Source organism: Gossypium hirsutum, chromosome A08, assembly GCF_007990345.1.
Source record: "Gossypium hirsutum isolate 1008001.06 chromosome A08, Gossypium_hirsutum_v2.1, whole genome shotgun sequence".
NCBI lineage: Eukaryota > Viridiplantae > Streptophyta > Magnoliopsida > Malvales > Malvaceae > Gossypium > Gossypium hirsutum.
In genome coordinates this window covers 7,731,900-7,752,648 of record NC_053431.1, presented here as the reverse complement: position 1 = coordinate 7,752,648, position 20,749 = coordinate 7,731,900, and the positions used below count along the sequence as shown (strand labels likewise).

General features: G+C 32.0%; 2 protein-coding genes and 1 long non-coding RNA gene across 5 annotated transcripts; 1 reads left to right on the top strand and 2 right to left on the bottom strand.

Moving 5' to 3' along the window:
* Window positions 1-540: 540 nt before the first annotated feature.
* On the bottom strand, window positions 541-1,707 carry LOC107950497 (uncharacterized). The gene is made up of 2 exons (XR_001698085.2): window positions 1,139-1,707; window positions 541-901 (listed from the first exon to the last, which is right to left on the bottom strand). It is a non-coding gene; the product is annotated as an uncharacterized lncRNA (long non-coding RNA).
* Window positions 1,708-5,448: 3,741 nt separating this feature from the next.
* LOC107950468 (probable serine/threonine-protein kinase DDB_G0276461) lies at window positions 5,449-9,215 on the top strand. 3 transcript variants are annotated; one of them, XM_016885318.2, is made up of 8 exons: window positions 5,449-5,610; window positions 6,007-6,536; window positions 6,851-7,016; window positions 7,107-7,157; window positions 7,238-7,420; window positions 7,554-7,638; window positions 7,837-8,507; window positions 8,626-9,215. In XM_016885318.2, exons 2-8 carry the CDS (start codon window positions 6,073-6,075, stop codon window positions 8,992-8,994), a joined length of 1,989 nt encoding a protein of 662 aa, XP_016740807.1. In that variant the 5' UTR covers window positions 5,449-5,610; window positions 6,007-6,072; the 3' UTR covers window positions 8,995-9,215. The 3 variants fall into 3 exon arrangements, with proteins under 3 accessions (XP_016740807.1, XP_016740819.1, XP_016740815.1); XM_016885330.2 differs by having other exon boundaries at window positions 5,450-5,610; window positions 7,840-8,507; XM_016885326.2 differs by lacking the exon at window positions 5,449-5,610 and adding an exon at window positions 5,662-5,903.
* Window positions 9,216-9,797: 582 nt separating this feature from the next.
* On the bottom strand, window positions 9,798-13,243 carry LOC107950488 (uncharacterized). The gene is made up of 10 exons (XM_041075793.1): window positions 12,947-13,243; window positions 12,270-12,365; window positions 12,016-12,100; window positions 11,415-11,536; window positions 11,248-11,272; window positions 11,065-11,148; window positions 10,926-10,955; window positions 10,730-10,835; window positions 10,569-10,638; window positions 9,798-10,102 (listed from the first exon to the last, which is right to left on the bottom strand). The coding sequence occupies exons 1-9, from the start codon at window positions 13,034-13,036 to the stop codon at window positions 10,575-10,577; spliced, it is 702 nt and encodes a 233-aa protein (XP_040931727.1). The 5' UTR covers window positions 13,037-13,243; the 3' UTR covers window positions 9,798-10,102; window positions 10,569-10,574.
* Window positions 13,244-20,749: the final 7,506 nt, after the last annotated feature.

Genomic DNA, 20,749 nt, shown 5'->3' with positions numbered 1-20,749 from the left:
TATATTTTACAGTATCATATATTATGATTTGAGTAAATTAATATAAGAATATTAATTATTAAGAATTTTTTAAATTATATAGTTTAATTAAAATATATTTAATAATAATTATGTTAATTTATATTTTACAGTATCATATATTATGATTTTAGTAAATTAATATAAGAATATTAATTATTAAGAATTTTATTAAATTATATATTTTAATTAAAATATATTTAATAATAATTATGTTTAAATATGATTAAATTATTTATTATTGATAATAAAAATTTTATTATAATTTAAATAACAATAACAATAATCATTTACCAAAACAAATTTATGCTAAGGGTATTCTAGTCATTTTAGTTTTTTCTATTATGCTATTACACCTCTATTCCATTCAACCAAACACAAGATTACTATTACGCCTCTATTCCATTACATTCAACCAAACAGTGGATTAGCTATTACACCTCTAATCCAATACACCTCTAATCCCAATACACCTCTAATCCAATACGCCTCTAATCCAATACGCCTCTAATCCAATACAGCGAACCAAACGTGCCCATACTATTTACAAACTTTCCTCATTACATTACATAAATAAATTGTAAGACCCAGATTTTGTGCGGGCAATATGGAAACCAAAATCCAAAATAAAACACAAAAATTAAAACAGTCCAAATCCAGTTCAGGCCCAAAAACAAGAATAAATCCAAAAGCCCAAAAACTTTACCATGGCCCGAATGAAATAAATCAAGCCCGATAAGCCCAAGTTGTTAGAGTTTTCGGAAACCCTAGGGTTTCCATCTGCTTCGCGCCACAGCTATGGCCACCTGCAACTCCCACGCACGTCCACCCCAGCTCGAGTGTAGCACGTCCCATGCCTGTTTCTCCTCCACGTCTTCGCTACCTGCAACGTGAGCAAGGGAATAGCAAAAAACAGTTGTAAAACGGCTATATAAAGCCATGAATATTCATTTTTTTTTACGGATTTGAATACAAAATACACACAAAATCAGTAGAAAGCAACCAAAGAATACTTAAAAGGTGGTTATTTACTGTAATTTTATTCTGTTTTTCTTTTTATTTTTTTTCATTTGAATCCACAACATATACTAAAATATATAAGAGCGAGAGGGAGACTTACCGGAGTCGCATCGCACTCACGCCGTTGGAGGCTCAACTCCATTCATCGCAGTCGGATTTTGATAGCTTTTGAGGCTTAGCCCTTCGGTTGGAGAATAAGGGGAAGTGAGGGAGCAGAAAATATTATAGGGCTTTTGGGGTTTCTTTTCTAAAAACAAAGCTTAAAATGTTTTTTAAAACAAAAAAAAAGGTTTAAATAGCATAGCAAAAACGGCGCCATTTAATGGGGGGCTAGGTCCGCGCGTTGACTCGACCCTCAGGGAGGGTCTGCGAGTTTTTGCCCTTAATGGGGAATTTTCGCATTTGGTCCCTTCCTGTTTTGCCACCATCTGATTAAGCCCTGTTTTTATTTCTTTTAACTTTTTTAAATTTTCCCTGAAATTTATGCGCTATTTTAATTTAACCCATGCTTAAACGCTGCATTTTGAGGGCAGGGATTAATTTTCCAATTGATCCCTGTGCTTTACGCGCATTATGTTTTGGTCCCTGTATGCATATTTCTTGTTTTTTTCCCTTGATTTTAGTTTTCTTCTGATTTAATCCCTAGCATGTAGGTGTTTTTTTTATATATATTGGGTATTTATTTATTAATTTTAATATTTTATGTATTGTTTTTAGATCATTTTGTTCTTTTTACCATTATATATTGTTTAACTCATTGAATATCTCTTTTATGTATATTACATAATTTTTTTTAAAAAAGTGTTATTCAAAATTCATGGCTTCTTTTATCGTTTTTATGGTTTTATTCATTTCAAACATATGTTAGTCACCTTGTTTTTATGGTTTTATTCATTTTAAACATATGTTAGTCACCTTATATTATCATGTACATGTATATATTATTGATGTTATATTATTTTATATAAAAAATTTTCCCCCTTTAAAATTATATTTATGTATAATTTATTTCCCATAAAAACTCTATTTATCACTTTTTATTGTTCCAAATACTTTTTTATATATATTTTTATTCTTATATACCAATTATTTATATTAAGTTGTTTTTATGTAAATTAATATATGTATTATGTCGTATATTATTTACTTTATAATATTTGTTTTAAAATTTCATTTGTATATTACTTTTTAATATATTATTTATTTTTATTTCTTCTTTGGTTATTAACGTTTGTATTTATATGGTATATGATATGTTACTATTGCATGTACTTTAATTCGTTCCTTTGTGTTTTCTCATAATTTATTCATGTAATATTATTGTCCTGTATTTTTATTTCGTGCTCAATACTAAGCTTGTATGATTGATATTATATTAAATTTTAGATTTCAAATTTTCGCCCCACATCGATTGCTTTTTATCCTAAAGTAAATCAAACTAATGTGTTTTGAGCCAGCTTTATAAAATAAAGGCGATGTTTGATATTTAGAAATTCGAGAAATTGTGCCCTAACGTGCTGGGTTTCGATTTTTTTTCGTTTGTCTAAATAATCAAATGTTCCTTTAAAATTTCGTTTGTGTTTTCTAAATTTCAAAACAATGCAATATTCTATGTTTGGAAATCCGAGAAATCGTACCCTAACGTGTTGGGTTTCAATTTTTCGTTGGACCAAATAATTGAGTATCCTTTTATAATTTTCAAATACATGAGCTTTTGGAAATTAAGACTCGGTCGTGGTTTCGAGGGCTTAAAAGGTCATGTCCTAACGTGCTGGATGTGATGTTTTATTCTTTCGTAACAAGAGAATTCTTAATTTCCAATTCGAGTTATTCAAATGTTTTAAAAGAAATCGTATTTCAAAACCATTTCAAATTTTCGACATTAAGACATTAATTAATCAATTTGGTACCAATTTTGGGCCGGCTCCCAAACTTTTTTTTTTTTCGAATTTCGTAGACCCAAAATCATTGTTTTAATAAATCAAAATATTTTATTAAAATGATTGATCTCAAGGTGATCCGATCACATCTCGAAAAAAGATCGGTGGTGACTCCATTTTTATTTTTAAGTCGACTCCCGTTTTTCAAATTCAAAAAATAATTTCAACATAAATTTAAGTATATTATGCATATAGTTTAAAATTAAAATTTAATTTAAAGAAAAAAATACATTTTAGAAAAATATTTATAAAAAAAGAAAAATAATTATTTACTTATATTGAAATAATGAGTTTTAATTGTACATACTAATGAACCAAAATCCGATAAAGTCATTTTTCATTATTTGTGAGAAAGTAACTCCCAAATTAATGTTACATTTTAATGAAAGTAAACTAATTTTTGCATATTAAAAATTGAAATCACGTTCCAACCAGTTAAATTATTTGAAAAGTGATAACTTTTCACATACTAAATGTCCTTGCAGTTCTGTCCTTCATAATAATTTTAAATATTTATCACATTCTCAAAAATTATATCATATATTTGGTTAAACCTGTGAGTTTTGTACTAGAGATCGAAATAAAATTATAAAATTTTAGATTCAAAGAAAATAATTTTGATTGAAATGATGTAAACTAAATTATTAAATTTAGGAAAAAATCAAAAAATAATTTCTCCATTTTAATTAAAAAGACCAAAGCCCTTACGGTACTAAAAAATCCCAATTCATTTTGGAATACTTTCTATTACCATTCATCCAAAAATGAAAGCCCTACAAAATAGACAGTATTGCCAAATGCCCAATATATTGTTGTAGGGTTCATATAGCTTAGTAGGCCTACATGCGGATGCAGGGCCATATGAGTGCGTATTATTCAGCCCCTAACTATTTACTCGCCTAATCATAGCCTGCTTTCCACTTTCACAACTTAAAGCCTATACATAGTACGGTTGGTCATAAGTCACGAGGCACAAGGTCATATATTCCAATCAATGTTCCTCTCATATTTTCTCCAAAACAAAAAACAAATAAAAGATTTACTATTTTTTTTTATTTTTATTTTTTTGTGTTAAGAAAAAAAAGAGAGTAAATTAACTAGTTAGTCATCTAACTTTTATAAGTTTTCATATTGAATCTTAAATAATAAAAAAATCATTTTAGACACTACCATTAAAAACTATTTTCATTTTGATCGTTTGTTATTTTTCTAAAAATAATGTTATTTTTTAAAAAAATTATATTTTTACAGAAAATTGAGTTATTTAACTATAAAGATGAAACTTAATTCTTTTTTTATAACTCAATCCCCTATAAAAACTAAAGTAATTAAATAGAAAAACCTAAATTTTTTCATTGTTACGAGAAAAGAAAACTAAAATTAATTTAAAAGAGAGAAAAAAAAGTTCATTAAAAACTAAAATAGTTTTTCCTTGTTAAAATCTAAAGTCTTTCCTATAAATACTCTTTATAAACCCTTAAGTTTTTTATTTTCGCTGGAATAAAAATTAAATGAAATTAAAAAGATAAAATGATTTTTTCTTATAAATAGTTAAATAATTCATTGAAAAATCTTAGGTTTTCTTTATACGAGAAAAAAAAGTTAAAATTAATTCTAAAAAGTAAAAAAGAAATTCACTTAAAAACATGAGTTTTTTCATATAAAAACTCTAAAATTTATATTAAAATTGAGTAATTAAAATAAATGTAGAATAAATGATAAAAATAAATAATAATACTGACTAAAACAACAATGATTTTTAACTCAACTGTTTTATTTTTCAATGCCTAAAATTAAAATCTATGAAAATTAAATCATCAACTATATAGAAATGAGAAACATATTAAAATTTAAAAGCCATTGGCTTCGCCTTGAAAAAAGGGAGCCTCAGCCAGCATAGCATATGTTGGGTTCAGGGCAAGGCATGTTACTTGGTTACATACATACACCCTACCCCTCCAATAACTAGCCGACAAACTACCTCAAATCTATATGTTCCAAGTCTGGTTCCGTATGTAACAAGTAACTTTTTGTAACAAAATTATTTGTATATAAATATATTAAATTATAGCACTGGAATTGTTTTTTTTATATTATAATTTAATAATTATTAAATAATAAAATTGCATATTTTTAGAAAGGATACATCTCATATCCATATAATGAATTTCCATTTATTATGTAAAATAAAATTTGATTTATTTCAATTGTAGATATTTAAGTACATGTGAATACATGAATATAAAATATAATATTGTATTAATGATTTGAAAAGGTTAATTTCTTGATTTATTTATTTAATTATTTTTGAAAATTTGGAAAATGATCCATTTTCAAATAAATGTGTGTAAAAATAAATAGGAGGATTATTCTTTTATTTTTTATTTTTTGGTTATGAAAATTATTAGGAGTTAGGAGTTAGGAGTAGTGTTTGATTGATGTATCTATTTATTAGGATAATTTTTAATATTGAGGAATAAGGCAACGCGCAAAGACAAAAAAGGTCTCAAAAATCAGATCTTTAAGCAAAAGCAAAAGCAAAAACCACATCTTCTCTTCTGGGTCATCTTTACTCAATTGTGGATCATCTGTTTCTATCAAGTCCTTCCTTCACTCTACTTGATCTAACCAGGTACATTCTCCATGATCTTCTTCTTCCTCTTTAGATTCATTTTTATTGATTTACCTACGTAGCTGCCCACCCACTCTTTTGCTACCCACCACTCGATCCACACACAAATTTGGAAGCAATAATAATAATAAAACCCATCAAGTAATGGAAGTGATTGAAGATATCTGGGTTTTGGGTCTGGATGAAAATTGAGATCTTGATTGCAATTTGCTTGTTTTGTGCTACCCCCAATATTGAAGTGTATTTAGATCTGCTGTTGTTATATGTGCATTCATTAATAATTGTTTTCTTAGGTTAGGCACTCTATTATAATTAATAACTATCATCATTTCGTCATCTTTGTATTTCATATTAGTAATTTCCCTTTTTTTTGTTTTTGGTATTGCTCTGTTTTAGATACCCTTAATTATAGTTGATCGGGGTTTCTCGCATTTCATCTTTTGTGGGTTCATTCTACCAACAATGTGGAGGTTCAAGCCATTTTTGCAAAAAGAGCCTGCAGGGCTCGAGGGCCGAACCCTTGACGTTGCCAATCTTAAACTTCATGTTCGGAATGTTATTGCCGAGGGTGGCTTCTCTTGTGTCTACTTAGCTAAGGATGCTCTACATGCTTCAAAGCAGTATGCTTTGAAGCACATCATATGCAATGATCAAGAGTCATTGGAGTTGGTTGTCAAGGAGATCAGTGTGTTGAAATCACTTAAAGGACACCCGAACGTCATCACACTTTATGCACATACGATCTTGGATATGGGAAGGACCAAGGAAGCCCTTCTTGTCATGGAATTTTGTGATAAATCTCTTGTTAATTTCTTAGAAACCAGAGGAACTGCCTATTTTGAGGAGAAACAGATTCTTACCATTTTCTTGCATATCTGCAATGCAGTCTTTGCAATGCATTGCCAGTCCCCGCCAATTGCTCACAGGTATTTGGTCCTAAAGCTCCTCAAGTTTTTAGGTTGAGCACATGAACTTCGAATTGAGCTTTTACCTTTCATTGAAGTTTAACTTAAAAAACTTTTTGTAGCTTTGGATTGCTTTGTACATCTTTTATGTGGTACTGCCACACGCCAGCCTTTTTTCCCCTTGACACGGGAATAAGAGAAATGAAAATATGATCAAATAAAAAAAGATGCCATGATCCCAATTTATAAGGCCTAAAGTCGAAATCTTTTCCACATTCGTTATAACTGCTCTCAGGTGCATGTTTCTTTACTTCTTGGCATTTTGATTTTTGCAGGGACTTGAAAGCTGAGAACATTCTGTTGGGTTCTGATGGATTATGGAAGTTGTGTGATTTTGGGAGCACGTCAACCAATCACAAGCGTTTTGAGAAGCCTGAAGAAATGGGTATAGAAGAAGACAATATCAGGAAGCACACCACACCTGCCTATAGAGCCCCTGAGGTTGAATGAACATCTATTATTTTTATTACATTTTAAAACTTGTGGTGGTTAAAATAGTTAATTTATATGTTCATTCTTTTGTTGGAATAGATGTGGGATCTGTTCCGGAGAGAACTTATAAATGAAAAGGTGGATATATGGGTAAGCATTTTCATGTGACATCTAGATGTATTAGATTAGATATGCCAAGTACAAACTGCAGCTGCTATGTCATGTTGCAGGCCCTTGGGTGTCTCCTCTTTCGAATTTGCTACTTCAAGAATGCATTCGACGGTGAATCAAAGTTACAAATCTTAAATGGGAACTACCGGATTCCAGATTTGCCAAAATATAGCTCTTCAATTACAAACCTAATTAAAGACATGCTTCAAGCATCACCTGTTGATAGACCTGACATCACACAGGCAAGCACTTTGCTTGATTGGTCATTCATCCTTGAATTTAGGTTAGTTTTAGATAGTCTATGCCCATGTTAATCTTTGGCAGAGATCTAACATCGTGTTAACTGATGTTGGGATTTTTCTCCCATGATGACAGGTCTGGTTTCGTGTTAATGAGCAGTTGCCTGCTGCTCTACAGAAGTCTTTACCTGATCGGCCACCTGAAATGCCATCTACTGAAGGTGACGATTTATACCAATTGACAGTTCAGTTCTCCACTTGAAGGTCTAATACTTGTATTAAATTTAACTGCATCTTGCTATGGTAGACGCTGGTGTGTGGGATGAGTTATAGAAGATTATAGATAGAAAAAGTTTGAATATTGGAGGCTTTGACATTAGTTTTCTTTGAACTTGAATGGATGCTTTGTGCCAATTTAGCAGGTGTTCCAAAGTCTTCAAATAGATCACCTCAGATGCCTTCTAGAAGCCCCCCATCCCCTCCAGTTGGGGAACCAGCTAAAACCTCATCACAGCCTGGCTTAAGGGCAAGTGGCGGGCAGCTTGGCGCTTTTTGGTCTACTCAGCATGCAAAGGACGCAGATGTTGCTGAAGAGAAGAGCAGACCCAAATATGACGAAGATCCGACCAGCTATAGCTCAGTTAAACATAAGAGGAGTCCTATAAGAGGGGAAACTGTACAAACACATTCTCCTGCTCGAAGTACGCCCGATAAATCACACAAGCCTGAAGATGGCCTTAGTAAAGACATTGAAATTAATTTTTTTGAGAACAAGGATACCACCACTTCTTTTCAAGATGAGGCGTTTAACACCTTTGTTGCTGAATTTGATAGTAATAAGATCAGTTCTGGAATTATTAATAAAAATACTGGAAAAGAAAAAGCATTGGAGGCTGAAATAGTGAGGCTGAAAGAACAGCTAAAACAATCCAACTTGGAGAAGGCTGAGATGACCTCCAAATTTGAAAAGTTATCTGCAATTTGTCGTTCTCAGCGGCAGGAAATACAGGAGCTCAAGCAAACTCTAGCTGCTAGAACTCCATCTCCTAATAAAAGTACTTCAAGATATCATAACTCACCAGGAAGTCTGGTACAGTTTTCTTCTTCTTCTTTTTTTTTCCCTATTTGTACGCGTATACATGAACTTTTTCGAATCACATATCTACCTGTTGGTTATGCTCTTGATTGACCTATTTGTTTCATCGCAGGGAGAGAAGGTTGAAGGAACATTTTCGGAATTTGCACAAGAAAAAGCTGGTAATTGGAAAACTGCTAGCCCGGAAGCTAAGCCATGGCAGGCTTTTCCAGAGGATGCCAAACCGCAGCAACAGCAACCTCTTTCAAAGGATAATGTCCAGTCAGTTAGAACTAGAAATGGTCACTCAAACATGCATGCTGCTCAAGCAACTTTTGGCATGGAAACATGGGGTTTTGGTGCAGATAACTTTACAGCTGCCCCTACAGCTAGCTCCCAGAGATTAAAATCAACGATAAATGAAGGAAGTAGTTCCCAACGCGAATCAAAAATAAAGGAGAGTAATCCAGTTTCCCAACCTGCTGGGTGGGCTGGTTTCTGATGTAGTCACTATGTGGAGTTAAATATATGAGGAATAGTCTGTCCTCACATTGACAAATTTAATACTTGTGGTTGGGAAATATGAGAGGAAAGAAGAGAGATTGAATAAGTACGTGACTTGCCAGGCTTGTTTCCTGCTATTGTTTGTCTTGTCTGTGTGCAGTTGAACATTTGCACATTTCTCTGGGCTAAGCAGCAAATACAAAATGTATACTTGTTTTACTTGGTTCTTTCTCCAACATGACTTGATGTTTGGTTGTTTTTGTTCAAAGTGGTAGGTGGTGTGACACTGTTTCAGAGTGACTAGTGTTTTCTGTTTTCTTGAACATGTAGTTATTTGGTCGTATTTGATGTGTAAAATGTCTCACAGGCTATTATAGGCTCTGGTGTCCGTGATGTTCATTGAATTCATATTCATGGCTGTGTCGAGATTTTCTCTCCTAGTTCTTCCTCAGATGGTTATGTTCATAAAAACAACCCATTAAAAGAAATCATTATAGAAAACTTGATCTTTTACAGTAAATGAGGATGACATCATGATTTTGTTAGACCAAATCAACAACTTATTTAATTCATGCCTGACATTGCAAATTGAAATTGGTATGTTCCATTTTTCCTTTGTTTAAAATGTGAAATCAATGAGTAAAATATCTTAGGTATTACCATGTAAAAAGAGTGGTGTTTTGCTCTCAAATCTGCAAGTATGATACTGGGTATATTATGGTGTTAAATATATTTGCAAATAAAACTAACCCTCCAAAACTCATATTTGCAACCTTAGCATTCAGAATGATCGGCTGAAAATGAATTAAGCCTGTAAATAATATTACTTTACAATCTGGTCTAGTCTAGTACAGTCTGAAAAAAAAAAAAAGGAATCTGAGCCCAAATGAGAAAGGGTTACAAAGAATGAAGCCAAGCTGTTACTATCTAATACCAAAAACAGAATTGCACTACAATACATTGCTGGATGAATGATGAATCAAATTACAAACAAATAAACTATGTTCTGAATAAGGAAAAATGGCATCCTCCATTTTAACACAGTGCTGAATGATGTACAATAATAAATTGCCAGTACCAAGATGACTTTCAACCAATTCCAGAACCTGAAATTGAAATTAAAATGGCAAATTCAATACATGACAATAGAAGAAAAAGAAATAGCTTGAGATTTTTAAAACCATGATTTATAGCCTTTTCTTTCAAATCAATGTAATAAATACCAATCAGATAGATCCATGTTTATACTAGATTACAGCAAACTACCACTTTTTAAGAAGCAATGCTGAATAAAGCACAGATTTCAACTTAAAAAACAAAGATATCATCAATCACCTTGCAGCTAGATAGCCTATAGTTGAATTATAGAGTAAAGCCAGGTTCCTTCCTTAAATGTCAGAGCAGCTAAATGGAACAATAACAACATCATGCATATTTCACTTCCACTCAATTATAGCAATGTTCACTGATGCGCCAATATAACATTGCCTCATGCTATTGCTTTAAATTTCAATCTAAATCACCTGTTCTAGCAAATGAAGGAAAAAATATCCTTTCAGAAGGAGGCTGTACCTCAGGTCAAGCTAAGATGAGAAGTCCTAGATACACTGATGCACCGAGAAATATGAATGATATCATTCCCCTGCAAATAGTGTACAAAAAGAATGTGAGCAGCAAGACAGAAATAATCATTGAAAACAGGACAGCCAGTGCTTCAAGTGTCAGTTTCTCACCATATAAACCCCCATCCAACTCCATTGCAGGGGCAAGGACAAATTTCTGCAAACTTCTCGGCATCACTGGAGTTGACTCTTCGAGATATTAGATCATCATAGATATCTATGCAAACAATATTTAAATCACCTCAAATTTAATGCTTAATTGAGAGAAAAAAAAAATGTCAGAGGAAGCACCATCATTGAGACATACCATAGACTGAAAACAGACTGTTCATGACACCTGCAATTTCCAAAATAAGAAATAAGCAACATTTCTTTTCACGGAAGAGATAGTAGAATGAAATTGTTCCTTGGGAACGATAAAGAAAATACGACAAGAGAGCCTATACCGATGAATAGAATGGCGTAACGGAGAATATGAACTGTTGTCCTTTCTTGCAAAAACCAAATTAGAGCAAGGAAAATAATAAAACCTGAGGAATCCAATTTATAGATAACAAAATTGTTAGCACTTCAAGTTCAACTCCTAGTTATAAAAACACAAGTCACCACAAGGTTATAAGGGTACTCACCGATGGACAGTCCTCGAAGTGTCCACTGTTTGAATAATCATACACATTACAAGTTAAAAGTTTGAAAGTACTCTTTGAAGAATACAAAATAAAAAAGGAAAAAAAGAAAGTATCTAAATATTAATGCAATTTTTTATCAGGAAGTACCATAATCCTTGATATCTTACATTTTTAGCATAAAAGAGCACGACAACAAGAGCAAGAAGAAAACAACCAGCAGCTATTCTTGCAGTGAGGAGATTTGTAGATGCAAGAATCAAAGCCATCCCCCAAAACGATGAGCCAAGATCTGAATGTAAAAGCAATTGTAGTAGCATAAGTATCACTAAAAAGCAACTTGTATTAGATGAAAGACCACATAGTTCGAAAAAGATGCAATAAATAGTTTGAAAAGAATGGTAGACTACTTTATATAGGAAAAAGGGAAGGAAAAGAATACGTTACTTCATATATAAAAGTTTAAATCAAGAAAATATGTATGCCGGTCACTCCATATGTGACGAGTTGTCCTAGTGAAACATCAAGAATATGGCAAACACAGGCAGCCAATGACCACAAACTTGCACTCAAATTAGACATGTCTTGATCATGCATCCATATACAGATTACATACAATAATAAGTGCAGGAGAGCTGTATCTTGTCCGAATAAGAGTAAATGGATCTTTCCATAAATTTCATAAAATAAAAATGTGTTTCTTACATAGTTCTAGCATTTATGTCATATACCATAAAAAAAAAGGATGAGTTTAGAGATGAAAAAACTTACATCCAGCAGGTAAGATCACCCAATATATACCGCCTCTTGTCTGTGTTACTCCACCTTCATCTGCATGAACCTTGATCCCTTCTACCTACATCATTAAGTAAAAGGAACATTGATCATTGAGCAGACCATAATCCAAAGGTTAAAACCAGTAAGATGAGCAGGTAGAAAAATTATGCAGCCAAAATCTAATGATCACATTAAAAACATGTTTAAACCCTTCATATGACATGTGATAAAGGAAAGGGCTTTCTTACATGACCACAGGTAAGTTTGCAGGCAATTGCATGACTTGCTTCATGCAAGAATACTGTAATGAGCTTAAACGGCAGCAACAGCACTGTCCTCCATAGCTACAATAATCAGGGGGAAACATTAGGTCAATCCATTTAAGCAAACATGGGCAACCAGTTCAAATTCCAAAGAATGCTGTATCTTTTAACAAAAAGTCAACTGCAGTGAGTCCTCCTAGAAAACTCCTAAAACCTTGGCATCCTCATCCTTATGAACAGCTTATGAAAGTTGTTGTAAATGCCATAGCATTTATGAGTTCCTTATGAACAGATTTACAACAATTATTACAAAAGTAAATCATAAATGCTCCCAGAAAAGAACCCAATTTCCTTCAACGTGCAAACCAAGAAACTATTTAAACTGTTAATCTATTTCAAAATTCAAATTACCATCAATTCGATGGTTTCTCCAAAACAAGAAACTTATTAAATTTTAAACTAAAACTAACAATCATGGCTTAGTCAACTAAACCGTAGATCTATCATCCTTCAGATAAACATAACCATGGAGCTCTTACCAAAATTAACCCATTGTTTTTACCGTGTTTATATTGTTTCCTTACAACAACCAAAAGCATAGCAGAGAAAAAGATGATCTTCGTTATAAACAAGAGAAAAAAAAAATCAAGAAAGAAGCTTACAACAAGAATGACAACAGTGAAGACACCAATTGTAACCAGAAAGGTAACTTGGCCATTATTGCAGCAACTGTTTAGCTCCCAGTTCACCATTTTTCTGCCTTTATTTCAAAATCTAAAAAGAACCCTTTTTTTCCCAGGGGCCTTTTGTTTGGGATTTGAGAAAGTTAGATGAAAAAACAATGAGGGGGAATAAGAAAAGAGAAAGAAAATAGAGGGGAAAAAAAGAAGAAAGAAAATGGAAAACTGAGTTGGTCTGTCTTTTTCCGTATTATAGTTTAGGGTCAACTACATAGGTGACCGAGTTTTAGAAAGCTTTCATTTTGGTCTTTTTAAATGAAATCTTTGTAATTTTGTCACTAAACTTTTAAATTTTTTTATTTTAGTCACCCAATTGTAAAATCTCTAACTGCAGTTAACTTACAGTCCCAGATCATGTTCATAGTTGCATTTTAATCACCCAGTTTTTATTTTAATCACCAAAAAAAAATATTATTTTAAAGTATTGATTAAGAAAAAAAATTAAAGATTAAAATAAAAAATAATAGAAACTAAAATAATGTATCAAAAATTTGTCAAATTATACTTACTTATCGGATTGTTGTAAATTCTAAATTTTTATTGACACTTTAAGGGAAAAAATTTTAATAACTTATTAATTGATTTTTATGTTTTAAAATTTAAATTTTTAATATTAAAAAAAAATTAGAACTTCCGCAATAGGCTAAATAAGTATAATTTGACAATTTTTAAAGCATGATTTTAATTAGTTTCTACCATTTTTTCACTTTAATCCTTAATTTTTTCTACCTCAATCAATATTTAAAAAAAAAGGTATTTTTGGATGACCAAAATGAAAATGTGAACATAATGTGGCGTATACAAGTTAACTACCACTAGAGATTTAACGATTGGGTGACTAAAATAAAAACATCTAAAAAGTTAGATGACCAATTAGATAGTTTACTATATAATTTAATTTGAAAGAAATGTCAAAAGTAGAGAACCAATCCAAATGCGCGTTTGGTTGTTGTTGTTGACTTGGTTTTCTTCTGGCAGCTGAAGACTAGGGCAATGGTCGGGAAACTTGGCTGCCTGTTTGTGCGTAACTCGAGGCAAAATTGAAAAGGTTATGGTTTAAATTTTTTTTTTGATAAATAAAAACAATGGGGTGTTTTCAACCTAATTAATTTACCAATTTTAGATATGTAAAGCAAGAATTTGACTATATATAGGTTTTCTTTTTCCATCAATTTTCCCTAGTCAAGATACCATTAATCATACTCCATCCAACCATTGCCCTAAGTTCATTAGGTTTCTATCTTAGTTTCATCATCTGATTGTCAAACTCGTAGGGATACTCCATGCTGCTATTTTTATGCTGTCATCGCACAACGGTTAATTTGGTTTTGTCTTGTACACTTGGAGTGAGTTAATAATTAGATTTGAGTTTAATTATTTGTAATTGTGTAAATATATTATATTTGGATAATAATTTTAATTAATAAATTTTATCGAATTAGGTGTAATTGAAACACTCAATATACTTTACAATTTTTAGAGAAGTCTGAAAATTAAAGTTCTAATAAAATTATTATAAAAATAATTTACCTATTTTATAAAGTTCTAACAAAAAATCTATTATTTAAATCTTAATTTTTTTAAATTTATGGAAAAATTTATTATAAAAAATAATTTTTTTATTATAAAAGCACTATAATATATTTATTTATAAAAAAATTATGATTAAATATGGACATAATTTATTTATGTGTCCATGTTATATATTATAAAAATAATATATTTATTTATAAAAATTGTTAGAATTTTTTTATCATAACTTATTTTTGTAAAGTTATAGAAAAAATTATATTATTTATAAAAAGTGCTATGAAAGTTTTAGATAATTTATAAAACTTTTTTTTTACTTAATTTACATATTATAAAAAAAAATTTAACCTGGCATAAGTCTTTCTCTAAATTAAGTTTATATAAGTTTTTATAATTAAAGATAATAAACTATTTGAACTGTGAACTCAAATATTATAAGATAAAGGCTAATTATGCAAATAAAAAAGGTTTTTTTGCACCATATTGTTAGGTATGATATCAGTCAGAGAATGGTGCTAGACACAAACACCATAGATAACTCACGGACTCTTTACTTTGAGACATTTGGGGCTTCAAAATGTGGTTGAGAAGACATTTGTTGTTTTAAAAAAATATTTTTCATATCAACATCACCTTAGTATAGCATAAATCAAGGTTGGATCGTACTAGTATATTGCATATTTCATAACTTCAGTCATAAGGGGAATTGAGACAATCCATACTTAATAGCGTATATGGAGAAAGAGATGTTGATATTTTTAATAACGCGGGTTCAGATTCAGATGATGATGAACTCAGTCAAGGATCAATACATGATAATAAAGAGCATATATTAAATATTAAAGAGGAATAATGTAACACCCCGAACCCGAGGCCGTCGCCGGAGTCGAACACGAGGTGTTAACAGACTTCAAACCACTTAAAAAAAAATTTCCCAGACAAGCTGCCAGTCTGCGTACTAGTCGCTTTAAAAATCATATCTTGAGTTCTGAAACTCGAAATCCAGTTCTGTAAATTTTCCCTGAAACTAGACTCATATGCCCATCTACATATTTTTTTCTAGAATTTTTGGTTGGGCCAATTAGTACGGTTTATTAGTCAAAGTCTCCCATGTTACAGGGATCGACTACACTGACCTTTGCGCATTACGACTTGGATATCTCCCTGCACAGAGCTTCAATACTGATGCCGTTTGTTTCTATAGAAACTAGACTCAGAGAGGAATCTATACATATATGGCATGACTCCTAATTATCTCTGGTTAATTTATAATGGATTTCCAAAGTCGGAACAGGGAATCCAGAAACCGTTCTGGCCCTGTCTCACGAGAACCTAAATATCTCTTAACATACTGTCCATATGATCATTTCGTTACTTTCCTATGAAAATAGATTCATCAAGGTTCGTTTACATAATTTATTCATTATTTAATTTCAATCCTACTATTTTTAGTAATTTTCCCAAATCTACATCACTGCTGCTGCCAGCATCTGCCTTTAAGGTAGACTTTACCTATTTCATAGTTTCCATGATTCAACTAGCCCTTTTAGCATAAATAGCACAAGTTATGATAGTGATTAACCATTCCATACCAAATGATTATAACATTATGCTCAAACATATATAAGCCATTTACGCATGGCTATATACATTAACCAAAATATTCTTCCGCCACTAGTCTATTTTATACATGCCATAAGATAGTCCAAAACATAGCAGTACCAAACAGTGGATAGTGATAGTGTGACTAGTTGCTGACGATCCCCGAGCCTGTAGCTTCGCAATGAGATCTATAAAACAGAGGAAACAGAGTAAACGGAGTAAGCATTACAATGCTTAGTAAGTTTTAAGCAGTGTCAACAGATAACAATCAAATTATAACGTAGTTGTTCGTATTTTTATTTCACTCTTCCTTCGGGCATACCATCCCTTTACCGAATATGCACATCTCATCATATACAATAGGCAGATAAACTTTCACATAAAAGTGAGCTCATGTGACATAGATATATCGTATGATTTCACATCACCTCTCACACTGATCCGATGTCACATAATCATAGGAATAGTCTCATAGATTGCTCTCGTATGCATCACATAACTACCTTATGATTTAGTGCAAATCAAGCTCACATATAAACTTGGAGTACATACCTGTTTAACCTTTCGCATTGAATATATTTATAAGCAATTCTTATTACGAAGTCTTACCCGGACATAATCTCCACACGAAGTTATCGGGTCTTACCCGGACAAAATTCCCACACGTAGTCATCGGGTCTTTAGAGCTCGGATATAGTACGAGCACGAAGCTTACGGACATTAATCAGTGATAATATTCTCGCATAAAGCCTGCGGGGTTTTAACCCGGATATAGTACTGACACAAATGCCCTTCGGGACTTATCACATTTATGCACTTTCACATCCATCACGTTGGCCACTCGGCCCCGTCACATATATACACTTTCACATTCATCGCATCAGCCATTAAGCCTTATTACATATATACACTTTCACATTCATCACATCGGCCATTAGGCCTTATCACATATATACACTTTCACATTCATCACATCGGCTATTAGGCCTTATCACATATATACACTTTCACATTCATCACATCGGCTATTAGGCCTTATCACACATATACACTTTCACATTCATCACATCGGCTATTAGGCCTTATCACACATATACACTTTCACATTCATCACATCGGCCATTAGGCCTTATCACATATATATACACTTTCACATTCATCACATCGGCCATTAGGCCTTATCACATATATACACTTTCACATTCATCACATCGGCCATTAGGCCTTATCACATATATACACTTTCACATTCATCACATCGGCCATTAGGCCTTACTATCATTTCATATTCGAATACTCATAAACTTACAATATCACGATTTAGAATTCAAGTATGGGTTTAATCAATAGCTTATGAGCAACTAAAACAAGTTTATCAAGGTTCACAACATAATCTCAGATTCAGCACAAGCTGTTTTTCCTGAGCAATAGTCACTAAATTATTTATAACTGGAGCTACAAAACTCCAAATCACTTTCCGTTAATTTTTCCTGAATATAGACTTGTATATCTTCCATCCATAAAATTTCCAGAATTTTAGGTTTGGGCAATCAATACCAGATTTTTCTTAAAGTTTCCCCTGTTTCACTGTTTGACTAATCTGACCACTCTTCACTACGAATCAAATTTCTCATTTTACTGAATTCAAAATGTGTTGTATTTGATTTCATTTGAAACTAGACTCATTAAGGAGTCTAAGCATATAAATTTTATCTTATAACCATTTTTGTACAATTTATAATGATTTTCTAAAAACAGAACAGAGGATTACAGTGTCATTCTGCGCTGTCTCACTCAACTTTAAGTATCTCATTATCGGAAATTCCTTTGCTTACACGGTTTCTTTTATAAGAAACTAGACTCATTAAGCTTTAATTTCATGTCTCATTCAGCCTCTAATTAAAATCCATAAATTTATGGTGATTTTCTAAAGTCACGTTACTGCTGCTGTCCTAAGCAGACTATTTCAAATTACCCTTGAATTCCCAAGCTCAAACACTTAAGAACTTACCATTTGAGCTTAGAACATATCATGGCCACATCATATCTAATTAAATCAACTCATCATGTCCTATTATAATTGAATTTACTCAACGTTTAATCACTTAAAACTTACCTCGGATGTGGTCGAACAATTTCGGCGGCTATTCGATCACTTTTTCCTTTCCCTTGTTGGACGCCTCTCCTTTAGAGTCTTGAGCTTAAACAAATAAATTAACTCATTTAACCGCTTTGCTACATATATTGGTATCCACATTTTTGATGATTTTATGACATACGAAACGACATGGTAAAATTTTCATCTTGCTACTTTATGTTCTTAGCTATTCGGCTAATAACCTCATGCAATTACCATACTATCAATAATCTAATCACACATGCATATGCATACTTGGACATTCGGTAATCACCTTTGCTAATTTTAAACTCAACATCACATAAGCTCCCAAGTGATGGCCGAATGCTTCATTTGTTACCCAACTAACCATTCAACAACCTCAACCTCATTACCACCCTTTTATGCCTAATTATCTAAGTCAAGATAAGATCATCAACATGCCTAACTATAGCCGAATGTGCAACATTAATCTATCATTTCTATCTCATTTAACACTTAACATTTACCACATATCGATTCACCAAACTCTCCATCTATTCATGCTCTCATATTCGGTCACCCATACCCGTACTAACCATATAACTAATTAATCCTAGGGTTAAACACAAGTGCAATATTGAAGCACCATGGCCGAACCTTCATGAAGTTGCTAAGACCCCTCATTTCTACTCCTCACACACTCTCACATCCAAACCTTTTTATTAAACACTCAAGCTCAATCATCTTCATGCCTCATCACCACAACATCAAAACACCAACCAAGAAAGACAACACCCATGGCCGAATATCATCTCCATCACATAGCAAGATTTAGACCATGGGCTAGGTAGAACTCAAACTAACAACTAAAACATGCATGCATCTCATGGAACATCATCAAACATACGTTAGTCTAGTTACATGCATGGCCGAATCTCTTCAACCTTTCTTCTTCCTTCCTCCTTCAAATTTTCGGCCAAGGTGTTAAAGGATGAACACCCTTTTTTTTTCTTTTCTTTGTCTAGTTACACAAATGGAGGGGGGGGGATGGATGAGACAACTTTGTTTTCATCACCCCTCCCTTTTCATTACTTAATTACTAACCCTTTATTTATTCTTTCTAACATAACACACTAAGCCAACATGTTCCCAACATGTTTCCACCCATAGCATGGTCGGCCACTAGCTCAAATTTTGGGTAATTTGACATGCAAACCCATCATTTTCATAACATGCATTAATAGGCCACTACACATTTGCCTAGCACATTTCTAAATTTTCTCACATAAGTCCTATTTAATAAAATTCACTTACAATTAACAAAATTCAAACATGAAATTTTCACACATGCATATATACATATAATAGACATAAAATATTATATTCAATTATTTCTGCAACTCGGTTTAGCGGTCCCGAAACCACTTCCCGATTAGGGTCAAATTAGGGGTGTCACAAATAACCCAACAAATATGCATTAGAATAATTAGATAAAATTGCATATGATGTTTATTCATGCTATTTTTCTAGTATTTATATTATCAACTACTTTTTTAGATTAACATAATATATATAATGATCTAATTTTATTTGGGTTACTTGTTTAAAAACTAATTTTATCATACTAGTATTTTTTATAGTGAGTAATATTTTTAAATATATAAATTATGTACATGTGTAGTTACAACTTGTACTACCAAAGATTACATAGAGAATTACGATGAAATTGCACTTTTTCAACCAAACGCGTATAAAGAATTACAATTCTATGTAATTACAAGAGAGTGTAATTACTACTCTAGTAATAACACTTTCATTCAATTACTTTGTACTATTCAAATAGACCCTTATTATATCATAATTTTAGATAAATTATGTTTTTGAAAATGTAATACATACCATCTAGATGATTAATATTGTTGTAAAACTAATGATTTTAAGACATGGATAACTCTTTCTTATTATAGTTCATTTTGAACACATTATTTTCAAATTATGAGAAATTTTAAATTAACAGCAACATTACAAAGGATAAATGAGATGCTAATGAATTTATTAAAACCTTGTTTTAGTAGGAAGATGTAACCTCCTGGCTTAAATGTTATGGCTGAATTTTGTAGACTACATTGACCATCAAAATGGCCTAGTAAAGCCATTTAGTTTAGAAACTCCTATTTTGATTTTTTTAGAAAACTTAGTGTGGTTGCGTTGTGTTAATTTAAAAACGTCAAGTTATTAGATTGTCTATATTTAAAGTCCAATTTATTAAAAAGTTATATTGTTTGAAAAAGAACTTAATTGTTTTTTTTTGTTAAATTGCATTTTTAAAACTTCAATTTGCATTATTACACAGCGGAAATGTAATACCCTTTGTCTTATATGAAAACCGTTTTACTTTAAGAAATTTTAAGCCAGTTTTTAGCGTTCAATTTTTAACAAAGTTGCATTCATGCAGTACAATCCCAAATAAAAACAAATAAACCCATGCCACAGTC